This window comes from Bos grunniens, chromosome 11 (assembly GCF_055505025.1).
Source record: "Bos grunniens cultivar Pamir isolate PY7600 chromosome 11, Bosgru_T2T1.0, whole genome shotgun sequence".
In the NCBI taxonomy this organism is placed as follows: Eukaryota; Metazoa; Chordata; class Mammalia; order Artiodactyla; family Bovidae; genus Bos; species Bos grunniens.
The window spans coordinates 103,138,785-103,164,807 of record NC_141175.1 but is presented as its reverse complement, the minus strand read 5'-3'; the positions used below and the strand labels follow the sequence as shown (position 1 = coordinate 103,164,807).

General features: G+C 41.9%; 1 protein-coding gene across 6 annotated transcripts; it reads left to right on the top strand.

Annotated features, from left to right (window-relative positions):
• Positions 1–38: 38 nt before the first annotated feature.
• Positions 39–26,023, top strand: MRPL30 (mitochondrial ribosomal protein L30). 6 transcript variants are annotated; one of them, XR_015137390.1, is made up of 8 exons: positions 39–123; positions 1,256–1,428; positions 7,018–7,095; positions 8,729–8,809; positions 13,831–13,977; positions 14,211–14,284; positions 14,363–14,546; positions 25,577–26,023. XR_015137390.1 is itself a non-coding variant. In XM_086327980.1 (7 exons), exons 3-7 carry the CDS (start codon positions 7,045–7,047, stop codon positions 14,493–14,495), a joined length of 486 nt encoding a protein of 161 aa, XP_086184106.1. In that variant the 5' UTR covers positions 39–123; positions 1,256–1,428; positions 7,018–7,044; the 3' UTR covers positions 14,496–14,584. The 6 variants fall into 6 exon arrangements, 4 of the variants coding, with proteins under 4 accessions (XP_086184106.1, XP_086184107.1, XP_086184108.1 ...); XR_015137391.1 differs by lacking the exon at positions 1,256–1,428; XM_086327980.1 differs by lacking the exon at positions 25,577–26,023 and having other exon boundaries at positions 14,363–14,584.

The following is a 26,023-nucleotide window of genomic DNA, read 5'->3' as shown; positions in this document are numbered from 1 at the left end:
ACTAAAGTGCTGAGCTGTGTGTACGCACTGTTACGGCCGAGTTTGAGTGTGGCACTCTGGGTCCTTCCTCGGCTCCTGTTCTCAGTGGTTAACTTAAGGCTGAGAGACTTCTAGCAACCGCTGGTGAGTGGGGAGTGAGTGGCTGAAGGTATTGCATTTTTGCTAGGAGCATATATCTGGGAACCCTATGCAGAAGAGGATTGATTTTGTCTATCCAGTTCTGGGTTTACGGGTCACAGTAAGCTGTATGGGCCTGCGGCCAGGGTTGGCCCTTGGTCTCCCGAAAAGCCGCTTACCGCCTGGATCACGTCTCCCGGTTTGAGGGATCCCGGGATGCGGCCTGAGGAGCCCCGCTTCCTGGAGCTCGAGGGCTGAGCGTCCCCGGCCTGGCAGTCTGGCGGGAAAGGGTGTTTTAGCATTTTCTGTGCTTCTGTTTTATCCGTAACTTTGGCTTTCTGCTGGGGTCAGCCTAACGAATTGTTAATGGTGACACAAAATTGTCTAATTTAAAAATTGCTGCATTTTAGAACGCAAACCCTCCGGAGTTGGCTTAGTTTACCTTTTGGGATTTCCCTGACGGTCCAGTGGTTAAGACTCCTCGCTTGGGCTGCAGGAGGCGTGGGTGCCACCCCTGGTAGAGAAACTTAAGATCCCGCTTGCTGTGGGACGCAAGCAAAAAAAAAAAATTACCGTTTTACCAACAGTCGTGATTTTGCAACCGTGTCTTGATCGCCACCTACTCAAAGCTACTTGTTCTGCGTTGTTTTGTTTTGTATTTTCCCAAGAGGTACTTAGGAGGGCTGCCTAGTAGGCATTAGAGTTCAAAAAAGAGGCATTTCTTGCCCTCAGAGATGTCAGTTTGTTCAAAGGGAAGTTCTACGTTCTGCGTTCCTTCCCGACCCCCATTTACTATTAAATAGATGTCTTGCCTCTTTAGAAAAGGAATTAGTTTTCTTTTTTTAAGAACAGTTACATGTACGGTCATTGTAAAAGAACAGCAACAAACCTATCAGACAATACCAGGGGTGGAAGTTTGAGAAAATAGCTCTGGTGGCCTGCCCTTCTGTCCTCAGATATGCTAACGTTTCTCTGATAGGCTTCTAGAGTTTCACAGACATTGCTCTCTCTTTTTAATGGAATGGAAGTGGGATCATACTCCTCATGTGTATGTGTGTGTGTGTGTGCTTAGTCTTGTCCAACTCTTTGTGACCCCATGGACTGTAGCTCACCAGCCTCTGTCCATTGGATTTTCCAGGCAAGAATACTGGAGTGAATTGCCATTTCCTTCTACTCCAAGGGATCTTCCTGACCCAGGGATCGCACCCACATCGCTTGCCTCTCCTGCATTGGCAGGCGGATTCTTTACCTCTGCACCACCTGGGAAGCCCTGCATTTATTTTCCTGGCTTTTCATCTGTCCGAGAGAAAGGTAGTTGTACAGTGAGACAGTATAATTGCTTCAAGGTCTTTAATTGCTTCAAGAGTTATGTGCCTAATTATTAAGAACAACTTTTACTTTATTGAAAGTTAATGACTTTTGACTATCACACCTTCTGAAGTCTGGAAGTGAAACTTCATTCAGCAAAAATTGAGTGGCTGCTACAAGGCTGTGCTACTTAGGTAGATGCTTGAAATATATCTGTGAATAGATAGAGCAAACCAAAAACAAAACAAAATTTTAAAATCTTTGTCCTTGTGGAACTCACATGCTATTGGGTGGAAACAGATGGTAAACGACAAACCTAACAAGTAATTAAATTATGTTAGAAGATGTTAAGGGCTGTGGAAAGAAAGTCAAGTAGAGTAAAAGACATTGGGAGTGCTGACAATTGTCCTCTGGGTCAAAATGTTAAATAATGGAATCAGGGTAGACCTCATTGAGAAGATGAGATTGGAGACAGAAATTGAAGGATGTGAGAGAATTAACTATGTGGATATCAGGGACATTCCAGTAGAGGGAATAGTCAGGGGAGTATGCCTGCCTGGCAAGTTACAGGGCTTTCTTGCAGCGGGTGTGTATAGCAACTGAGCAGGAGAATAATTGGAGATGAAATCCTCAGGGTGGAAGGTTAAGGACTGGCTGCCAGTCTAAAATGAAGAGGTGTTAAGTTAGAAGTTTTCAGTCTAGTAGTAAATAAACTTTAATTTTGGAGTAATTTTAGATTTACAGAAAAGTTATGCAGATATTAATATGTCCTATATACCCTGCCTGTCGGGACCCGCGTTAGGCATTACTGACAAAATGGAGGCATGGCCCTAAACCCCCTCCCTTTATTCCGCAGGCACGGACCCGGAATGAAGGAGTTAGGCTTTGTGATTCTGACTTGTTTTTCCCTTTCCTCGGCTGAGTTGACTGAAGAGAATATTAAGGTGCTTATTGTTTTTGAGAGGAGCATAAGAAGGCATAAAGCCTTCTGCAGCTGTGCTCAAAGAGTAATTCATAAAGTTAATCACTGACATTTGTTCAAGGACTTTTACAAAAAGTGTTCCAGGGTGAGCACACAGGCCGCAGCTTGAGGCCATGGGAGGGATTGCTATCTGAAGCCCATTTGTGAGAAAAGTGTTTATGGCAAAGGAGTTTGCTGAATTTAGGGCTTAGGAATAATTAAAATAGAAGCTAAAGATTTAAGGATTGCTGTAGTGTTAGCATATTCTACTATAGCTTATAGAAATTAGGGACTTTAGAGATATTATTAGGTAGAAGCCCTTTCTAAGAAATAGTGAGCTTAGGATACTAGGGGCAAACAGGACCTTAGAAAGATAAGAAATAAACTGAGGAATGTGATATGCAGCCCAGACATTAGCATGAGTTACAGTGTATTCACAAAGACACATGAGAAAAAGTAGATAAGAGAATCGGTAAGGAAGGAGCTCCTTTTGAGGGGCAACAATGATTTCTGGAGAAAAATAAATCTGGGTCCATGGGAACTAAAAATATCAAACCTCTGACCTACTGCTTTTGTAAAAGTATAAAAGAGAATCATAAGCTTGAAATAAAGAGGCAGTCCAAGAAAAATGAGAGGCTGCCTCAGTTTCTCGCCGACACCGCTCATCCCTTCAGGCTGAATCCCTGGCTGCTGGAGCTGGACTCCGGCACCTGCCCACACAAAATTTCCCTTTATTAACATCTTACATCAGTGTGGTATATTTGTTATAATTGATAAGCCAATATGAATACCTTGTTAACTAAAGGTCGTACTTCATTCAGATTTTTTTAGTTTTTGTCTGATGTCCTTTCAAAATTCCATCCAAGGTACCACATTATGTTTAGTTGTCAAGTATTCCTCTTGACTATGACAGTTTCTCAGACTTACCTTGGTTTTGATGACCGTGACAGTTTTGAGGTGGTCAGGTATTTGAGGAAATACTGGCCAAGTATTTTGTACAATGTCCTTCAACTGGAGTCTGTCTGATATTTTTCTGTTAGAGTGATGAAAGGGGTTTTTGGAAGGAAGACATAGAGGTGAAGTGCTGTTCTCGTTCTGTCATTCCGTACATGCTATCAGCTTGGCATTTATCACAGCTGATGTTAATCTTGATCACTTTGAAGATGTAGTGTTGGTTAGATTTCTCTAGTGTAACATTATTCCCTCCTCCCCGCCCACCCCGACTTCTTTCCTGACTCTGGCAGAAAGTCTTTAAGCATACCCCATGCTTAAGTGTTGATAGCTTTTCTCCACCTCTTTAAGAGGGGAGTATCTACATAAATTATTTGAAATTCTTCTGTAAGAGAGTTTTTTTTTCCCCTCTCTCTCATTATTCATCTGTTTATATCAGTATGGATTCATGGTTAGTTTATGTTTTGGGTTATATGCCAAAACTGTATTACTTACCTTGTTGCTCATATTATTTCAGCTGTAGCTGCTGGGAGCTCTTTCAGTTGGCTTCTAGTCCCTTTGACATACCCCCGTCATTTTGGACTTTTTTGAGTAGTTCCTTTCTAGCACTACAAGATGCTCCAGACTTATCTTTATATATGCTTTATATATGCCTTGCTACAGCTGTGTAATCAGCCTTTTCTCCAAGGAGTCCTGGTTCTTTTTATCAGAGAATGCTATTAGGAACTAAGATCTTAGCACTGGGTGTGCTCATTCCTATTGGGATGCCATTGTTTTTAGGTCCTCTCAGCTAAGAGGGCCAACCCATGTATGTATATGTATCTATAATTATTTCTATATCCATCACATCTTTATTTAGCTAAATATTAGTTCCAGCACTAATCCTGTGTCATCGGATGACATAGATATTCTACCCTTCCTCTCTGGCTTGTGTGTAACCACCTACTCTAACAATGAGAAACTGGCTCTTTGGAAGGTTTTGAGCAGAGGTGTTGATATTACCTGATTTCAGATTTAGTGAGATGATTGCTGCTGTAGGGAAAAGACCTTGGGGAAATTAGAATAGAAGCTGCTGCTGCTGCTGCTGCTAAGTCGCTTCAGTCGTGTCCGACTCTGTGCGACCCCATAGACGGCAGCCCACCAGGCTCACCTGTCCCTGGGATTCTCCAGGCAAGAACACTGGAGTGGGTTGCCATTTCCTTCTCCAATGCATGAAAGTGAAAAGTGAAAGTGAGGTCGCTCAGTTGCGTCTGACCCTTAGTGACCCCATGGACTGCAGCCTACCAGGCTCCTCCGTCCATGGAATTTTCCAGGCAACAGTATTGGAGTGGGGTGCCATTGCCTTCTCCGAGAATAGAAGCGGGAAGGCCAATTAGGACACTTTGCTTGGAATCTAAATAAGAGAAAGATTTAACAAAGAGCCAAGCTAAATAAATTGGATTAGTACCTAACTTTGTGCTTAGGTACCTACTATCTTTGTTAGTACCTAAGAAAATACTTAACTTTGGAGGAAGAAGTATGGTAGGGAAAATAATTTAGATTGTTTGATTGGAGGGCTGGAGGAGTAAGCATCTCTTCTAAAGAAGCCTTGATACAAAGGATCTAAACAGCCAGCCAAGCAAACTGGATAATTTGAAGTAGAAATTGCTGTGCTGTATTGTAATGTTTGAAGTATAAAATCTGAATGATGGTTATGAAATTCTGATTTACTTCTGAATTCTCGGTTGAGTGGACCATGGATGAAACCCATTAATTAATTCAGACATGCATCAACAAACCCTGGGTACCTGCTGTCTATCAGATGGTGTGCTAGATGCCACAAGTATAGAATATGAATAAAACAAAATTTTTGCTTTGGGGGCACTCAGAATATAGTAGTTAGCTCTTCTAAAACTGATACAGAATTTTGAAATACTGGTTCAGTTGCTGATAATTTTTCTGAAGTCAGGCCCTTTTAGGGGGACATCTTGTATTAATTTCCCAACTTCATTGCTTTTTCCACACCACAGGAAAAACCTGCAGAGCTTGAGTGAGCCAGAATCTGGTAGACATTGAAATACAGCACTTACTTTATTTTGGCATAAGGTTAGGGTACTCTTATTATAGCTTTGTAATAACTTAATGATCTTATAATAGTAAAAGTTACTATCTATTAAGGGCTTCTGATGTGCCAAGTACTGTTATAGATGTTTTTAGAATAATTCATTTGCAAGATAGGTGTTATTTTCTTTCTGTTCTTGGAGGCGGTGGGGGGGGGGCGGGGGGGGCGGAATTGAAACATATGAATTAAGTCACGTATCCAAAATATATTAATGCATGTAGTTCATGAACTTAATCTTTCTACGTTCAGTTTAAGTCAGTGTGTGTGTGTGTGTGTGTGTGTGTGTGTTAGTCACTCAATCATGTCTGACTCTTTGTGACCCCATGGACTCTAGCTCACCAGGCTCCTCTGTCCATGGAATTCTCCAGGCAAGAATACTGGAGTGGGTAGCCATTTCCTTCTCCAGGGTATCTTCCCAGCCCAGGGGTCGAACCCAGGTCTCCTGTATTGCAGGTAGATTCTTTGCCCTTTGGCAAAGGGAACCACCAGGGAAGCCCTTAAGTCAGTATACTAGGCTATAATTGTTCTCTGTCTAAATAAATGTGACTTTTACTTTATAAAAGCAGTGCATGTTCATTAAGAATAGTTTAAAATGCAAATAAGCAAAAAGAGCATCCTACTGTTCTTAACAGAAAGGTATTAGGATTTAATGAAAATGTAATAGAAGAATTAGGTTCCAGACCATATACTCTCTCTTTTTTTTTTTTTTTTTTGACACTCAAACACATCTTTTTATTATATACTAAATTTAAAAGTACAAATCTTATTAAAAATGCTTATGAAACATTATATACATAAGTACTGTCAAATACTATCAGATTATGACATTATGTACATTTGCTAAGGTTAATTAGAAACAGAACAACATTCATAACTTTGCTGATAACGAATTTCAGAAGTCAAATATTTTAATTAGCATTTGGCAACTTTGAAGTAGTGATCTGCACAGGAAGATGTTTGCAGAGGTAAAACAGTGAGAAGACAAACGGAAAAATGCAGGTATTCCTGCCCTCAGTGTCAATAAGGAGATCTCGTCTTCATCCTCTTAAGTCAGAAATTAAAGTGCATAAGACCACCAGGAATACCTGATTCGGTTGTACCCTGAAGCTGGAGGCTCTTGGGTGAAATGACTGACCTCTCTGGGATTCATTTTCCATATAAATAAAGTAAGAAGGTCATTAGTTCCAATTAGGGGTTGGGATTTCTTCAGTCCTTTCCAGCTCTTTCTTTTTTTGTTATACTAGAGGAAAGCATTCTTTATCTGCCCTCCCTGTTGAAGATTTTTTGAATGATAGTAACCTCCACTGCCCATTTTTGTTGTTGAGATCAACTTAGGGTTTAACTTTTTGGTGAAAATGGTACATGGTTAATGTATAATTACTGCCTATGGTTTTCTTGAACTCTGACTAAAACATTTATTATAACTTAATTCTTGTCTTTATTGTATTAAAACAACCAAGATTGTACTGTTAAACATCCAGCTTTTCAATTTGCTCAGCTTTTTGTTACTACAGAAATGAGGGAGCTATCTGTTTCCAAAGCATACGTGACCCACAGATCTGTTTTTTTCTTCTCACAGCCTCTAAGGAGAACAGCCACCACATCCATGGCAGGGATTTTGCGCTCAGTAGTTCAGAGGCCCCCAGGGAGACTACAAGTAAGTGTTTCTTTTCAGTAATTATCTTTTTCAGTTGTCTTGCTTTTCTATTCCTTAAGAACTTTTAATCTCTTTTCTTTTTTTTAATTTTATTTTATTTTTAAACTTTACATAATTGTATTAGTTTTGCCAAATATCAAAATGAATCCGCCACAGGTATACATGTGTTCCCCATCCTGAACCCTCCTCCCTCCTCCCTCCCCATACATACAGGCAAGTTAAATTTTTAAGTTTCTTTATATATTTTTTCTTTTTTTTAATGTTGAGAGTTGATTTTATTTGGTTTATTTGCTGTTTTATCCCTAAAGAATTGAAATCACAAAAGACCTTTTCCTGGAGAACTTGCTGGTAAAAAAAGACTAGTGTTGATCCCCTCTTTGTTCACCTTAATCTTTTTAGATTTTTTTCCCTTCAATTTTAAAGAGAGTCCATTTTCAATCTTAGAAAATTAGAAAAATGTAGAAACACAGAAAGAAGAGAAACAATTTCCCAGAGATGATTTATGTTTGTACTTTCATGTATTTCCTCCTGGTCTTTCTTTTAGAAATTGCAGTGGAGTAGCCTAGTCTACTCATGAGGGCCAGAGTCTAGGTAGGCCTGCAATTAGATGATGATAATGTCAGGTGCTTGAGATTCTTACCTTAGCCTCAGATTAATCTTGAGTGGTCAGTATTATTTCCTGGTGGATCAGAGCCTGTGTCCGTCACTTCCCCCCACCCCCCGCCCCCATTCCTTCCTGCTTATTCTCCCAGTGCCCTCTGCTGTCCAGGGAAGGCATAGAGGGAATGATTACTGCCTACCCAGAGGAATTTCCTAGTATGAAGTATTGGCAGTGAATCCTTTTTCTTTGGCAGCCTAGGAGAAATACTACTGGAAGCTTGTAGAAAGAGGACAGGAGACAGGAACCCAGAGTTGATGGCACTGTTGGGACTAGAAAGAAAACTGGAAACTCATTTTGACTTTCTTTTACATTGTGTTGTTGAAGGGTAAATTACCATATGTTGTCTTGAGCGCATTGATGATCTATAACCTACAGGCCAGGTTCAGCCCACCATCTGTTTTTGAAAAAGTTTTATTAGAACACAGCCACAACGATTTGTTTACGTATTGTCGATGGCTGCTTTGGCCCTGCGGTGACAGAGCTGACACTTGGCTCTGGGAACCATGTAGCCCAGAACTGGAAATATTTATTGTCTACTCCTTTACAGAAAATTATTGCCAATCGCTGGTTTAAACATTTATATTAATGTTTAATGTTAGTGGTAAGATAAGATGTATTCATTCAGCTAGGTGGTTGAGATAAATGTTTAATAATTACAGGTTAGATAAGAATAGGGCTTCCCTGATGGCTCAGACAGTAAAGCAATGCAATGCAGGAGACCCAGGTTCAATCCCTGGGTTGGGAAGATCCCTGGAGAAGGAAATGGCTACCCACTCCAATATTCTTGCCTGGAGAACTCCATGGACAGAGGAACCTGGCAAGCTAGAGTCCATGGGGCTGCAAAAAGTCATACAAGACTGAGCGACTAACACAAGAACAAAAAGAATAGACTTTCGTCACCTAAAAATAGTAGGTTTGGGTTTCTGCACTAGATAGAGTGCTAAAAAACAAATGTTTTATGTCATATTTTAGACGGCAACAAAAGGTGTGGAACCTCTTGTTTGTACAGACTGGATTCGTCACAAATTTACGAGGTCAAGAATTCCAGATGAAGTAAGAACAAGGTTTTGTTTTCCTGTTACTATTTTTGAAAAACATGTTGTATTTTGAAAGGTACTGGTTTTTGTAGTATTGGAAACTTTCACGTTAAATTATTTGTCAATATAGGTAGAAGGGTAGAGTTTTAAACATAGTGTGATTTAGGTAAATAATTATTAAAAATAAAGTTGTGCTACTGGCCTTTTAAGTAGTGGATTTGTCTGTACCTATCATTGTTTCAAAAAACTCTGGCTAAGCCCTCAATAGATTTTTGTTTTGTTTTCTCCAAATTTTCAGTATTATAGTAAAATGCATAAGATATAAACTTTAGTATCTTAACTGTTTTTTTAAGTGTACACTTCAGTGATATTATGGGCTTCACTGGTGGCTCACATGGTAAAGAATCTACCTGCAATGCAGGAGACCCTGGTTCAGTCCCTGGGTGTGGAAGATCCCCTAGAGAAGGGAATGGCAACCCACTTTAGTATTCTTTCTTGGAGAATTCCATGGACAGAGGAGCCTGGTGAGCTACAGTCTAGGAGGTCGGAAAGAGTTGGACCCAACTGAACGACTAACACTTTCACTCAGTGATATTAAGTACTTTCAGATTATTCTGTGACCATCACCAGCATCCCTCTCCAGAACTCTTCATCTTACAAAATTGGAACAACTCTGTTCCCATTAGACAGTAACTCCTCATACCTTCTTCCCCCAGTCTCTGGCAACCACCATTCTCTACTGATTGTTTAAAAGCTAAAATAGTATTACCGTCGATTATTTTGATACCCTTAACATGCTTGATGTTCTTTTATCAGAACTCTCTTTTTTTCCAAGTCATGGTCTGCAACTACATTGTCATATCTTTCCGTGTTTCTTAGACTGTAAACTTCTGGAAGAAAAGGATAGGTACAGATGTTAACATTTGTTTAAAATGTGGAAGGCAGTGATTTTGATCGCCAGCTGTAGTGAGTGTGAAAACTTTCCAGCCTCATAGAAATGACCCATAGAAGTGTGCATCTGTAGCCCGTTGCTTATCTCCCAGACTTATTCCTGTTTTCTCAAATAATTTCTAAACCTTGCTGCTTGGATAACCCATAGGTATTTCAAGTTATCCAAAATTGAGCTCATTGTCTTACTTTCCCTCCAAATAAGCAAACTAAAAGAACATGCTTGTCCTGTATTAGTGATGTCAGTTGATCCTCTGTCTGATTTCCCAGACTGAAAACCTTTGAGTCAGTCTCAACCCCATCTGCTCCCTCACCCACCACAAATCCATCTATTTTGCTGGCCAAAGTCCCTAGATCAGTCCTTTTCTGTTCCAGCTGCTGTAATTCAGACCCTTAAACCATGTCCCTAAGTCCTTCTTGAGTTTTTTTTTGTATCAGTCTCCACCTCCAGTTCTTTTGAAAGAGTTTTCTTTCCAAGTCTATCTTTGAAATGTCATATTGTTTCAAACCTCCAATAGCTTTATATGCCTTCTGGAAATTTCTAAAGACTCAGCATAGTTGAGCTTGGTTTAACTCCCCTTGCATTGCTTTTCATGTTTTTTTTCCTACTTTATTCACATGGAACCACTGACTTTTCCTGAATATTTCATGCTCCTCACACCATTTCTTTATGTCGTCTCTCCTTTTCTTTGGTGTGCCTACCCCATCCTGTGTCTGCCACCATTCTTCTCACCCAACATTTCATCAAAAGCTCTAGAAAAATATCCTTCATCCCACCTGTTTGGAGACAACCACTGCCCACACCCTCCATGTACTCCTCTTTTATGTATTTTTAAAGATGTGCATCATCTTGGCTGTCATGCTTCTCTAGCTGCTTTCATCACTTAGCAATGTAACCTGATCCTCCATGGAGAAATTAATGATTGAATAATATTCTTTGTGATTAAAGTAACATCTTTTTTTGTCCTTCCTCAGTCTGTTTCCCCAAAGGTATGACTCTCGACTTAATGTTTTTGAGACCTTTCTGCATTTAAGGGTGTGTGTATGTATGTGTACATGTATACACACACATATATGGGTTCCCTGGTGGCTCAGTGGTAAAGAATCTGCCTGCAATTAGGAGACCTGGGTTTGATCCCTGGGTCAGGAAGACCCCCTGCCAACTCCAGTATTCTTGCCTGGAGAATTCCATGGACAGAGGAGCCTGATAGGCTATGGTCCATGAGGTCCCAAAGAGTTAGACACGACTGCAGGACTAACACACACACATATGTATAGAATTGTTTGATTCACGTTTAGAATTTAAGGTCATATTCTTAGAATCAATATTTATAGAATACATCACATGTACACACTCATCATGGTATCAGTAAAGTTAAGTCGCTCAGTCGTGTCTGACTCTTTGCGACCCCATGAATCACAGCACGCCAGGTCTCCCTGTCCATCACCAACTCCTGGAATTCACGCAAACTCACATCCATCGAGTTGGTGATTCCATCCAGCCATCTCATCCTCAGTCATCCCCTTCTCCTCCTGCCCCCAATCTCTCCCAACATCAGAGTCTTTTCCAATGAGACAACTCTTCGCATGAGGTGGCCAAAGTATTGGAGTTTCAGCTTTAGCATCATTCCTTCCAATGAACACCCAGGACTGATCTCCTTTAGAATGGACTGGTTAGATCTCCTTGCAGTCCAAGGGACTCTCTTAAGAGTCTTCTCCAACACCACAGTTCAAAAGCATCAATTCTTCGGTGCTCAGCTTTCATCACAGTCCAACTCTCACATCCATACATGACTACTGGAGAAACAATAGCCTTCACTAGACGGACCTTTGTTGGCAAAGTAATGTCTCTGCTTTTGAATATGCTATCTAGGTTGGTCATAACTTTTCTTCTAAGGAGTAAGCATCTTTGAATTTCATGGCTGCAATCACCATCTGCAGTGATTTTGGAGCCCCAAAAAATAAAGTCTGACACTGTTTCCACTCTTTCCCCATCTATTTCCCATGAAGTGATGGGACTAGATGCCATGATCTTAGTTTTCTGAATGTTGAGCTTTAAGCCAACTTTTTCACTCTCCTCTTTGACTTTCATCAAGAGGCTCTTTAGTTCCTCTTCACTTTCTGCCGTAAGGGTAGTGTCATCTGCATATCTGAGGTTATTGATATTTCTCCCGGCAATCTTGATTCCAGCTTGTGTTTCTTCCAGTCCAGCGTTTCTCATGATGTATGTACTCTGCACGTAAGTTAAATAAGCAGGGTGACAATATACAGCCTTAACGTACTCCTTTTCCTATTTGGAACCAGTCTATTGTTCCATGTCCAGTTCTAACTGTTGCTTCCTGACCTGCATATAGGTTTCTCAAGAGGCAGGTCGGGTGGTCTGGTATTCCCATCTCTTTCAGAATTTTCCACAGTTTCTTGTGATGCACACAGTCAAAGGCTTTGGCATAGTCAGAAAAGCAGAAATAGATGTTTTTCTGGAACTCTCTTGCTTTTTCCATGATCCAGCGGATGTTGACAATTTGATCTCTGGTTCCTCTGCCTTTTCTAAAACCAGCTTGAACATCTGGAAGTTCACGGTTCACGTATTGCTGAAGCCTGGCTTGGAGAATTTTGAGCATTACTTTGCTAGCATGTGAGATGAGTGCAATTGTGCGGTAGTTTGAGCATTCTTTGGCATTGCCTTTCTTTGGGATTGGAATGAAAACTGACCTTTTCCAGTCCTGTGGCCACTGCTGAGCTTTCCAAATTTGCTGGCATATTGAGTGCAGCACTTTCACAGCATCATCTTTCAGGATTTGAAATAGCTCAACTGGAATGCTATCCCCTCCACTAGCTTTGTTTGTAGTGATGCTTTCTAAGGCCCACTTGACTTCACATTCCAGGATGTCTGGCTCTAGGTGAGTGATCACACCATCATGATTATCTGGGTCATGAAGATCTTTTATGTACAGTTCTTTTGTGTATTCTTGCCACCTCTTCTTAATATCTTCTGCTTCTGTTAGGTCCATACGATTTCTGTCCTTTATCGAGCCCATCTTTGCATGAAATGTCCCCTTGGTATCTCTAATTTTCTTGAAGAGATCTCTAGTCTTTCCCATTCTGTTGTTTTCCTCTATTTCTTTGCATTGATCGCTGAGGAAGGCTTTCTTATCTCTTGTTGCTATTCTTTGGAACTCTGCATTCAGATGTTTATATCCTTTTCTCCTTTGCTTTTCACTTCTCTTCTTTTCACAGCTATTTGTAAGGCCTCCCCAGACAGCCATTTTGCTTTTTTGCATTTCTTTTCCATGGGGATGGTCTTGATCCCTGTCTACTGTACAATGTCACGAACCTCTGTTTGGTATAGATGAAGCAAATACAGAATCCTGCTACACATAGTGATGTGGAAATTTGTTTTTTAGTGGTGTGGAAATTTGGTTGTTTTCGCTCAAGAGTATATTGTGACCATCCTTCAAAGTTAGTACCTACAAAAGTGGTAAATGTAAGCCTTATTTATTTTAATAGCAGCATTAAATTCAGTAGAATCCAACATAATTTATTTGCATCATATCTGATTTAGTTATATTATTACTAGTTTTATTTAGAATGTAATAATTATGACTATGCAATAATCATAATTTTTTAGCTATTCTCTTGAGGAATATGGATATGGCCTTTAAATGTTTCAGTATTACAAATAGTGTTATACATATATCCTTATTTGGGGATGTAGCCCAGTGCATACTTCTTTTTAATAATACCCATGTGTTATTGTAAGTTCATATTTATCCCCTCCTTGAATGGGGTAGGGGATGCAGTTCAAGGCCCATCGGTATAGTGCAGTGCCTTCTCCTGGCATTTGTCATCCGGTTCCTCCTGCTTTGTTCTTTATCAAAACAAAACAAAATCCCTGGCTATGTGATGTTTTTCTTAGTGCATGAACTCCTTTGACTTCATCTATCTGAGTAGTTGGACTGGTAGAAATGTTCAATTTGAGGATGAGGATTGTAGAATGATTAGATATGAAATCATAATGTAGTTGTTTGAAGTTTTGGGGGTACATTGAAGCTATGTTGAAAATTTATCATTTATAGTTCTTCTTTCTAGGTTTTTCGGCCTTCACCTGGAGATCATGAAAAATATGGTGGGGATCCACAGCAACCTCATAAACTGCATATTGTTACCAGAATAAAAAGTACAAAAAGACGTCCATATTGGGAGAAAGATATAATAAAGATGCTTGGGTTACAAAAAGTATGTACCTGTTTTAGTCATCTTTAGTGTTGTTTAAATTTGCTGTAAATTTTCCACCTTTAAAACTTTTAACCTACTTATTCAATATTTCTTTTGTTTAAACGTATTATTTCATGTAATGTATTAGAAAGTTTGATTTAGATAGAAGGAGACTTCACCTTAACCTCTTCCTGACACGTGGGACCATCTGCACTGTTGAAATTGATCCCTAATGTTGTTTCCTTTGTTTGTAGGCACACACTCCTCAAGTTCACAAGAATATCCCTTCAGTGAATGCAAAGCTGAAAATAGTTAAACATTTGATAAGGTTTGTTATCTGTTATTCTAGCAGTTTCTTAAAATGTGTTACCTGGTATGACACTAACAGCATCCTCTCATGTCACAGAATCAAGCCCCTGAAGCTGCCCCAGGGTCTCCCAACAGAGGAGGACATGTCCAACACGTGCCTGAAGAGCACTGGCGAGCTGGTCACGCGGTGGCTTCTGAACCCAGCGGACCAGGAAGCGAAGAAGTGCTGACGGCCCAGCAGCTTCAGAGTAAAAAGTGGAAGTCATTTCTATTTAAAGATGGTGAGAAAGTTCTCATTAAAATATTGAAAAAATTCTAATCCTTTTCACTGGCTAAACATGGTGTGATTCTTCCTTGGTGTAGACTTGGAGGTTTTAGTGCTATTAATTGGTTTAATTCACTCCCCACCCCACCCTCGGTAGTTTATCTCCCCTTCCTCCCCAACCACCCCCCAGTAGTAAACTGGAAAATGGGTAAGAATAGCAATGTTTAAACACGTGGGTTCAAGTGACACCTTAGCAATCATCAGTAACTTTTTTAAAAACTGGTTTTCTCATTTGGATTCAGCACACTCTATGAGTGGCCCTTTAAAAACATTTTTTTTTAATTTTTAATTGAAGGATAGTTGCTTTACAGTATTGTGTTGGTTTCTGCCAGACATCAACATGAATTAACCGTAGGTATATATATGTCCTCTTGAACCTCCCTCCCCATCCCATCCTTCTAGGTTGTTACAGAGCCTATAAGTAGCCCTTTGAGTAAAGAGTGTGTTATGTGTTGGGGAAATCCAGAGCTGACCAGATGTGGTTCCTGCCCTAAAGGAGCTTAGTCTGCTCTGTTGGAGAACAGAGATTCAGCCAGAGGCATTAGACACCGGGTATAGCTTGACACATTGCTGTGTGCTGTCATCTCTATAAGTTCATATGTGGACTTGGCTTCATTCTATTCTTTAACACCCAGTAGTATCTATTTTCTAGTTATAAATCTCATTTGGCCTAAACTTTATTGATATTCCTTGAATTCCTAGAAACCTCTGCCAACAGTTGAGGTTTATTATTTAAAAAAAGAATGAGAAGGGACAAATTCTATAGGGAAAATTATTTCCTTTCCTTTGTTTCCTTTTCAGATAGTTGTAGGGGTGGGGAGAAGTAAGAATTTTAGGAGAGGTTTAGTACTGGGAGATCTGTGGCAACTGATAACTAAAGATGATGCTGAAGACTCGGAATTCTGTTGCCCTTTATTTTCCTTCCTTCAACTCTCCTAAAACCTGGCTCAGGCAGCAGTAACATTGGCATACTCACTGCCTGTGGTCCTGTGTCTGTCCTGTCAAAGTCTAGGCATCAAGCAGAAGTGCTGCCTGAAGTGAAGCCAGATCCATGAATTAATAAACTTCAAGGAGTCACAGTTTCAGTTCCACAGTTACTGACCATCCGGTACATATATAGCCTGGAGAGGATATAAAGCGGAAGGATACTAACTTCACAGGGCTGGTTCTAACTGGTTCAAGTGAAGTCACTCAGTCGTGTCCAACTCTTTGCGATCTCATGGACTGTATCCTACCAGGATCCTCCGTCCATGGAATTTTCCAGGCAAGAGTACTGGAGTGGGTTGCCATTTCCTTCTCCAGGGGATCTTCCCGACCCAGGGATCGAACCCAGGTCTCCCACATTGCAGGCAGACACTTTACCATCTTTGCCACCAGGGAAATCCCCCCAACCAGGGAAATCCCCCATTCTAACTGGAGAGATACCTATTTGCCACAACAGAAGCTGTCCATGCTGGAGTTAGCTTGAGGCCAGTTGTGGATATGAAAGTTGCCCCTGCTGATGTTTTCCCATCTTTTAGTGGGCTAATACTGTTTTACATGGGGAGAGGACCATTGGTTAGTTTTTACCCAAAGAGTCTAACAAAGTTTGGATAAGTTATTTTAACTTTAGCTATGCCTGACTAAAGGAAAATATCTAAATCTTCATTTGGATGTTTAGAAATGAAATTGTCCAGAAGAGTAAAAGCCTGTTGGGAGATGAGCACAGGCTAGAGCGTTTGTTTTCTGTTGTCATGTGACAGTACCACAGTCTCAGCCGCTTAAAACCACATGTGCTCATTACCCCACTGTTTGTCTGGGTCAGGCATCTGGGCATGGCTTAGCTTGCTAGTCCACTTACGGTCTGACAAGGTTACAAAAAAGGTATCAGCCAAAACTGGCCTCTTGTCAGAGCCTTGACAGAACAGGTATCTGCTTCTAAGCTGTCCCAGGTTGTTGGCAGAATTCATTTCCTCGTGGCTATAAAAATCAAGGCAAGTTGCTTCTTTAAAAGCAGCATCAGAGTGAGAGACTCCAGCAAGATGGGTGCTACCTCTTAGGTTATCATGTAAATGCAGTCATCTGGATTCCATCTCCTTTGTTGCATTCCACTGGTTAGAAGCAAGTCATGGGTCCAGCCCACATTCGAGGAGGAGGGAAGTTCCACAAAGACATGACCACCAGGGGCCGGGGTCAGGGGGCCTCCATGAAGTTGATATGCCAAGCCTGGTCAAGTCCATCCTCAAGCTGGACAAGGGGAATCCCAAGATTCATACTCCTTTGCCTCCCATCATTTCAAACCTTGTGAAGTGAAGTGAAGTGAAGTCTCTCAGTTATGTCCGACTCTTGGCCACCCCCTGGACTGTAGCCTACCAAGCTCCTCTGTCCCTGGGATTCTCCAGGCAAGAGTACTGGAGTGGGTTGCCATTTCCTTCTCCAGGAGATCTGCCCAACCCAGGGATCGAACAAGGGTCTCCCACATTGCAGGCAGATGCTTTACCATCTGAGCCACTTTGTAGGGACTTCTTCTCCCCTGTCTTTGTGTCTCTGAGAATTGCTTTATTTCACAAGGTTTGTCTGGCCACTCCTTGGTGAAACCATTGGCCCTTTGGTCAGGCTCAAGGGAGATAAAGTTACCTAAGTACTATCTTTTTAAGAGCCTCTCCACTTCCCAGGGTCTTCTCAATCTAAATGGTGCCTCTTTCAGTCCAAACACCTGTTTTCTTCATCTTTTCTTGATAACAGTACTAACTGTTAATAGTATGCTTATCATTATGTCACAGTTTCACCAAAGTTTGGAATTGCACTGGCCACTTTAGGAAGCTTTTGCCGTGAGCAAAATTGTGTGTTTGGGAGATACTTTAGAACAAAAAGAAAAGAAATCTCAATGAAGACATTATTTGTCTTGTTTTTTTTTAAAAAAAATTTTTAAAGACTTTTTTTAATGTAGGTGGTATTCTTCCCTTCTTATATTTTGAGGAGTATTAAGTATTGACTTTCAAGCACACAGCTTGATAAAAATATCAAGGGTCTAAATTACTGTCTAAACCATCTGTCACCTTTTTTAAAGTATACATGTCACAATCTGTTTTATACATTAAAACTTTTCTCAACTTTAATATCTTAGGTAAATAATTAATTAATTAAGACTAGGGGACTTCCTTGGCAGTCCAGTGGTTAAGATTCCACACTTCCACTTCAGGAGGCGCAGGTTCAATCCCTGGTCAGGGAGGTAATCTCCCACATGCCATGCAGCCTGGCCAAAAAAAAAAAAAAAGACTAGAAGTCTGGACAGTTTCCAAATAAGAAACAGATACAAAACATTAATCACTAAATAAAAATTTTACCCTTATTGCTTAGCATGGCAATCTAGTGACAAATGATGAAATGCCTTTGGATAAGATTACTTATATTTCTTTTTCCCTCGAAAGTAGTAAGATGATATGAAATGATTGGAGAAAAAAATAGCCAAACAATTTTTCATTTTCTGTCCTCTAATTTTCTTCATTGTTTGGAGAAAAAATTATTGATCACTTCAGTTAATGATAATGTAGTTAATTATGCATGTGTACCTGCTCAGTCAGTCAGTCGTGTCTGACTCTTTGACCCAGTGAACTGTAGCCTGCCAGCCTCCTCTGTCCATGAGATTTCCCAGGCAAGAATACTGGAGTGGATAGCCATTTCTTCCTCCAGGGAATTTTCCCAAACCAGGGATGGAACCCAAGTCTCCTGCATTGGCAGGCGGGTTCTTTACCACTGAGCTACCTGGGAAGCCCAGAGGGAACATACCTCAACATAATAAGGGCCATATACGACACACCCACAGCAAACATCATTCTCAATGGTAGAAAACCTGGAAGCATTTCCTCTTAAGATCAGGAACAGGATGTGAGGGCGATCTGGTTGCGACATCTGTCACCCCATTGATCGCCAGGGTTGATTCGGCTGATCTGGCTGGCTAGGCGGGTGTCCCCTTCCTCCCTCACCGCTCCATGTGCGTCCCTCCCGAAGCTGCGCGCTCGGTCGAAGAGGACGACCATCCCCGCTAGAGGAGGACCGGTCTTCGGTCAAGGGTATACGAGTAGCTGCGCTCCCCTGCTAGAACCTCCAAACAAGCTCTCAAGGTCCATTTGTAGGGGAACGTAGGGTAGTCAAGCTTCCAAGACTCCAGACACATCCAAATGAGGCGCTGCACGTGGCAGTCTGCCTTTCTAGAAAAAAAAAAAAAAAAGATCAGGAACAAGACAAGGATGTCCACTGTCTCCACTATTATTCAACATAGTTTTGGAAGTCCTAGCCATGATAATCAAAGAAGAAAAAGGAATAAAAGAAACCCAAATTGGAAAAGAAGTATGCATAGAAAATCCTAAAGATGCTACCAGAAAACTACTAGAGCTCATCAATGAATTTGGTAAAGTTTCAGGATACAGAATTACTACACAGAAATCTCTTGCAATCCTATACACCAAAAACGAAAGATCAGAAAGAGAAATTAAGGAAACAATCCCATTCACCATCAGATCAAAAAGAAAAAAATTCCTAGGATTAAATCTACCTTCAGTTCAGTTCAGTCGCTCAGGCATGTCCAACTCTTTGTGACCCCATGAACTGCAGCACGCAAGGCCTCCCTGTCCATCACCAACTCCCGGAGTCCACCCAAACCCATGTCCATCGAGTTGGTGCTGTCATCCAATCATCTCATCCTCTGTCATCCCCTTCTCCTCCCACCTTCAATCTTTCCCAGCATCAGGATCTTTTCAAATGAGTCAGTTCTTCACATCAAAGTGGCCAAAGTATTGGAGTTTCAGCTTCAGCATCAGTCCTTCCAGTGAACACTCAGGACTGATCTCCTTTAAGGTGGACTGGTTGGATCTCCTTGCAGTCCAAGTGATTCTCAAGAGCCTTCTCCAACACCACAGTTCAAAAGCATCAATTCTTTGGCACTCAGCTTTCTTTGTAGTCCAACTCACATCCGTACATGACTACTGGAAAAAACCATAGCCTTGACTAGACGGACCTTTGTTGGCAAAGTAATGTCTCTGCTTTTTAATATGCTGTCTAGGTTGGTCATAACTTTCCTTTTAAGGAGTAAGCGTCTTTTAATTTCATGGCTGCAGTCACCGTCTGCAGTGATTTTGGAACCAAAAAAAAAAAAAAAAGTCTGACACTGTTTCCACTGTTTCCCCATCTATTTGCCATGAAGTGATGGGACCGGATGCCATGATCTTAGTTTTCTGAATGTTGCACTTTAAGCCAACTTTTTCACTCTCCTCTTTCATCAGGAGGCTCTTTAGTTCTTTGCTTTCTGCCGTAAGGGTGGTATCATCTGCATATCTGAGGTTATTGATATTTCTCCCAGCAATCTTGATTCCAGCTTGTGCTTCATCCAGCCCAGCATTTCTCATGATGTATTCTGCACATAAGTTAAATAAGCAGGGTGACAATATACAGCCTTAACGTACTCCTTTTCCTATTTGGAACCAGTCGGTTGTTCCATGTCAATTCTAGCTATTGCTTCCTGACCTGCATATAGGTTTCTCAAGAGGCAGGTCAGGTGGTCTGGTATTCCCATCTCTTTTAGAATTTTCCACAGTTTGTTGTGATCCACACAGTCAAAGGCTTTGGCATAGTCAATAAAGCAGAAATAGATGTTTTTCTGGAACTCTCTTGCTTTTTCAGTGATCCAGCGAATGTTGGCAATTTGATCTCTGGTTCCTCTGCCTCTAAAACCAGCTTGAACATCTCTAAGTTCATGGTTCAAGCCTGGCTTGGAGAATTTTGAGCATTATTTTACTAGCGTGTGAGAGGAGCGCAGTTGTGTGGTAGTTTGAGCATTCTTTGGCATTACCTTTCTTTGGGATTAGAATGAAAACTGACCTTTTCCAGTCTTGTGGCCACTGCTGAGTTTTCCAAATTTGCTGGTATATTGAGTGCAGCACTTTCACAGCATCATCTTTCAGGATTTGAAATAGTTCAACTCGAATTCCATCACCTCCACTAGCTTTGTTCATAGTCATGCTTCCTAAGGCCCACTTGACTTCACATTCCAGGATGTCTGGCTCTAGGTGAGTGATCACACCATCGTGATTATCTGGGTCGTGAAGCTCTTTTTTGTAGAGTTCTTCTGTGTATTCTTGCCACCTCTTAATATTTTCTGCTTCTGTTAGGTCCACACCATTTCATCTTTGCATGAAATGTTCCCTTGGTATCTCTAATTTTCTTGAAGAGATCTCTAGTCTTTCCCATTCTATTGTTTTCCTGTATTTCTTTTTACTGATCACTGAGGAAGGCTTTCTTATCTCTCCTTACCATTTTTTGGAACTCTGCATTCAAATGGGTTATCTTTCCTTTTCTCCTTTGTTTTTTACTTCTCTTCTTTTTCTCAGCTATTTGTAAGGCCTCCTTAGACAGCCGTTTTGCTTTTTTGGATTTCTTTTTCTTGGGGATGGTCTTGATCCCTGTCTCCTGTAAAATAAATCTACCTATGGGGGCAAAATTACTTTTAAAAAGTAATATCAACAAAAAATAAAAAGTAGGGGGAATTGATTTTCCTAGGTTAGTTATATGTCCATTAAATACATTTCAGTGAATATATTTTTTAAGTTAAACATAGTCCTTGGACACAAAGACTGGTACCATAAAAATATCTTCTAGAAGTTTTCTCCACTATTCTGAAATAAAAAATTCTCCCCTTGCCCCCACTCCCTTTATTATTATGAATCTGAACAGGTACTAGGGAACAGCTTCAGTTAAATGGAAATCACCAGAGGCTCTTGGCTTATTTCAGTCTTTCTTCACCTCCAGTAGCCAAGATGTGTATCCACCTTGTCTAAGAACCACAGCAGCAATAATAAAAGTATGAAAACTTCAGTTGATTTAGTTCTTGGGTCTCCATTAATCTTAATGGCTTCCCATGCTGTGCTATATAGACTTCCACTGACAGTAAACCCCTGGCATCTTTCAGATAATCACCTAACCTGTGGTAAACTGGTGCTGTTCCTTCACACATCGCTGTCCAGTATTGTCACTCTAAACCCAGCCACCTCCTTCCCTCTCCCACAAAGGGACAGCCCACAGTTGCTTGCCTCAGGGAACTAGCCATACCCTAAACTGACCTTCTAAAGACTCCCCTGAATAACTGATTTAATTGTGTGTGTAGATTATGCATACTTAGTAAAATTAAAAATTACTAAGTCATTTTAAATTTTAAATGGGTTATCAGACTCAAATTTGCCCTTGAAATATAAGCTTTCTTCAAAAATTATATCCATTTGGACTTCCTTGGTCCAGAGATTAAGAATCTGCCTGACAGTGCAGGGGATATGGATTGGATCCCTGGTCCAAGATCACACATGCCACGGAGCAAGTAAGCCTGAGCACCCTAGAGCCCGAGCTCCACGAGAGAAGCCACCACGGTGAAAAACCTGAGCACCACAGTGAAGAGCAGCTCGCCACTCACCACAACCAGAGAAAGCCCAGTGCAGCAACAAGGACCCAGTGCATCCATAAATAAATAAATAATTTTTTAAAAAATATTTAAAACATTATATCCATTCAATGCCCTCTCCCAGATCTGCCCAGTAACAAAACTAAATATTTATACCGATAGGCTAGGTAGCTGATTTGGAGTTAGTCCATGATGCTTTAGAAACAAATGTGCTGATCATCACAGGAGCCCTACAAAACTGACAAAGAATGAAAGAGCCTTGAAGTGCTTTTCTATATGTGAGGAGGTGGACATAATAAAAAGTGAAACTTAGCAAGTATGTTTTGTGATATTACCCAGAGGCAGAGGAACAGCAGCAGCAGCACTGGGCCAGCGCTGGTAGGGTAATTTTAAAGATACCACTGAAGGTTTTTCCACTGCACATCCTACCTGCCAGCAATGCAGTTCTGACAAGACTAGACAGGATGTTCAAAGCCCCTTTGAACACCTTGATTTCGTCTCAGCTGGTGGTGGTTGGGGGTGAGGCGGTGTATTTCTGGTTGTATTTATATACTACAGGGCATGCACAACTGTGGATATAAGAATAAATAAAACACCTGATTCTCTAAAGGGCCCTGCTGGATTCTGGGGTGTCTTCAGTGTTTTCATTGCTTGGGTTTTATAATCCGGGACGCTGGCTTTGTAAAACTTGTCACAAGACTCATGATCTTTTGGTTTCTGGTACTTGCCTGTGTTATGGTTGGTCATTATTGTTATTGTTCAGTTGCTAAGTCATGTCCAACTTTTTGCAACCCCGTGAACTGCAGCATGCCAGGCTTCCCTGTCCTTGACTACCTCCTGGAGTTTGTCCGAACTCAGGCGCGTTGAGTTGGTGATGCCATCCAGCCATCTCATCCTCTGTCGTCCCTTCTCCTCCTGCCTTCTATCTTTTGTCCTTGTATCCTGTCCAAAATCTTAAATGCTGCTGTGCAGTCATTGTCTCATCAGATGACTCAGCAACTCATCCTACGACAGCAGAGGGGCCATTAGCTCTGGTCCAATAAAGACTATGCCCTCTGGACATCTTCCTGGTCTCACCTGGCAGACTTTCCTGTTTTGTTTTTCTTTTTTGCCACACCCCACGGCATTCGGGATCTTAGTTCCCCAACCAGGGATGGAACCCATGCCCCCGCCAGTGGTCCTAACCGCTGGACCCCCAGGGAATTTCCTGAATCAGCAAACTCTTGACAAGTGAAAAATCTGGCTGTCGTGGATTCATGCCTGTGGTCTGACTTTGTCCAAGGAGGTCTTTGGCCAAGGAGGATCATTAGAGAAAAACAACTCTGACAGTCAGGAGCTGGCTTGGAACCATCACACCTTGGTGTGTCTAGGAGCTGGAGCGATTTCACAGATCACCAACATCAGATAAAGCCGCTGTGACTGATGGTGGTTTAGTTGCTAAGTTGTGTTCGACTCTCGTGACCCCATGGACTGTAGCCCACCAGGCTCCTCTGTCCATGGGCTTCTCCAGGCCAGGATACTGGAGTAGGCTGACATTTCCTTCTCCATCTGTGACTGACGGATCAAGACAAAAACAAGCTCATTGTGTAATCATGTCTGAGCATAGATGAAAACACCAACATTGTTCAAGCCAGAAAACTGACTGAACATTCCCCTCTTCTGGGTAACGTGGGGGCTGCTGCTCCTTGTCACACAGCTTCAGCCTCACTTCTTCCCTCTCACTTTCTAGATGAGATTAATGAAGACACCAGTCATAGACCCGTCTCTTTTTCCTGACAGCGTCCAATCCTGAGCAACCCCTGCTTCTTTGAACACTCATCAAAATTGTCTAATAAAAGCCAAATCCTGTAAAGTCCTTCCCAAAGAACTTTTTCTGAGATGCAGTAAAGGGAACCTACCAAGCTCCAGGTGTGTCTTTGGGTCTGTGTCGAGCCAGCACTCTCGATGCTAATTCTTTTTTTTGGCTGCGTCAGGCCTTAGTTGGGGCACTTTGTTGTGTCTTGCAGGGTCTTTCATTGCATTGCCTGGGCTCAAGAGTTGCAGCGTGGGCTTAGTTGCCCCATGGCATGTGGGATCTTAGTTCCCTGACCAGTGGTTGAACCCAAGTCGCCTGCATTGCAAGGTGTATTCCACTGGACCACCAGGGAAGTCCCCTGATGCTAATTCTTGTTGCTCTCAGGGTCTAAGCTGCTAGGATCTCTCCTTAAGATCATTCCACCCAGCCTCCACCTCTTTAGAGTATCTCTGCTCCTAGCTTCACTGCAGGTAACCCAGTCTGCTGGTTCCTCTGCTTGGAGAACTTGCCAGAAAGAAACTCAAGTGGTCCAAGTCTTCCTTTCTCTTCTGTGCAGGGGGATCCGTCACTTCCCTGCTTTCTGTATTCCTTTTCCCAGCATGGCTGGTGCAATTCCAGGCCCTCAGGATGGCTTGGCATGACATGTGAGGGGAATCTCTAGGGAAGAGAATCTGAGATCAAGCCATGGGGGTGAGGAACAGGGTGCAGGGAACAGGGTGGGAGTAACCATCAGGTGCCACTGCCCCCACCAGGAAACCCTGCCCCTGTTCCTCCCTGTCTGAGGCTTGTGTCCTGCCCACCGCATTCCCAAGGATGTCCCCGATAAGGGCCACTGTCAACAACTGCATGTCAGTATCTGGCTGTGAGGTGTCTTCATGCATGTACATATGTGGAATCTCCCAGAGCTGGCATTCTGCTGTTTGAGGAGCCTGGAGAAGATGCTGCTTCCACTGTTCCCACTTCAGTGTCCACAGCCCTTTCTGAGCCTCCCTGACACCAGCCTCCACCTTCTCAGTGGACCTACAAGGTCTCCCAGCCTCTGCTGGAGTGCCTTCCACAGGCCCGTTTTCCCTCACTGCACCTGTCCAGGCTCTGCTCATTGTCTCCCTTCTCACCGGTGGGTCCTGCCCCACCACACTTTCCCACCTCATCACTGGCTTTTGTTTTGCCGCTCCCTTCTCACTGGCATCTCCTGCTCCCACAGCTGGCCTCACCATGTTGCTCCAGAATGCCCTAGCCACTGTGTCCTCCTAATCATCACTCGTCCTCTTCACTCCACCTCATCCCCTCTGGCTTCCTATCTTGGCCACCAAGGTCTTCTCTGTCATTAGTCCCACCTCTTTCCCACCAGAGCCCTTTGTGCCCCTGGACTGCAGTCTTTCTGGACCATCCTCCGGCCCCCACCAGAGCACACTCAGATACACGATCTTGTTCCCCAGCTAGACTCCTGCTTTGTCTCTGGGGGTCTCTTCTGTACCCCCATGTTCATAGGAGCATTATTTACAATAGCCAAGACATGGAAATAACCTAAGTATCCATCAATGGCTGAATGGATAAACAAAATGTGGTTGTATAATGAGCGTTGCATGCTAAATCACTGCAGTTGTGTCTGGCTCTTTGTGATCCTTTGGACTGTAGCCCTCCAGGTTCCTCTGTCCCTGGGATTCTCCAGGCAAGAATGCTGGAGTGGGTTGCCATGCCCTCCTCCAGGAGATCTTCTTGACTCAGGAACTGAACCATTGTCTCTTATGTCTCCAATTGGCAGGCCGCTTCTTAACCACTGCACCACCTGGGAAGCCCCATATTATTCAGCCATAAAAAGAAGGAAATTCTATCGTTTGCAACAACAGGAATGGGCCTTGACAGCATTATGCTAAATAAGTCAGAGGAAGACTAATGGTGTATGATATCACTAATACGGGGACTCTTAAAAAAAAGAAAGAAACAGCTCATAGGAAGAGAGATCAGGTTTGTGGTTACCATAGGCAAAGGCCCAAACTTCCAGTTATAAGTAAATAAATCCTGGGAGGTAATGTACCATGTGATAACTTGTTAACACTGCTGTATGATATATTTGAAAGTTTGTAAGAGAGTAGATCCTAAGAGTTCTCTTCACAAGTTAAAATTTTTTTGTTTTTAATGTGTCATCATGAGATGATGGACATGAACTAAATTCATTGTGATCATCATTTAATAAAATGTGTAAATCACA

Coding starts and splice junctions, on each gene's coding strand:
- MRPL30 (XM_086327982.1), top strand. CDS start 7,045: ATGGCAGGGATTTTGCGCTCAGTAGTTCAGAGGCCCCCAGGGAGACTA. Junction 7,096..8,728: donor GGCCCCCAGGGAGACTACAA/GTAAGTGTTTCT, acceptor GTCATATTTTAG/ACGGCAACAAAAGGTGTGGA. Junction 8,810..13,830: donor GGTCAAGAATTCCAGATGAA/GTAAGAACAAGG, acceptor TCTTCTTTCTAG/GTTTTTCGGCCTTCACCTGG.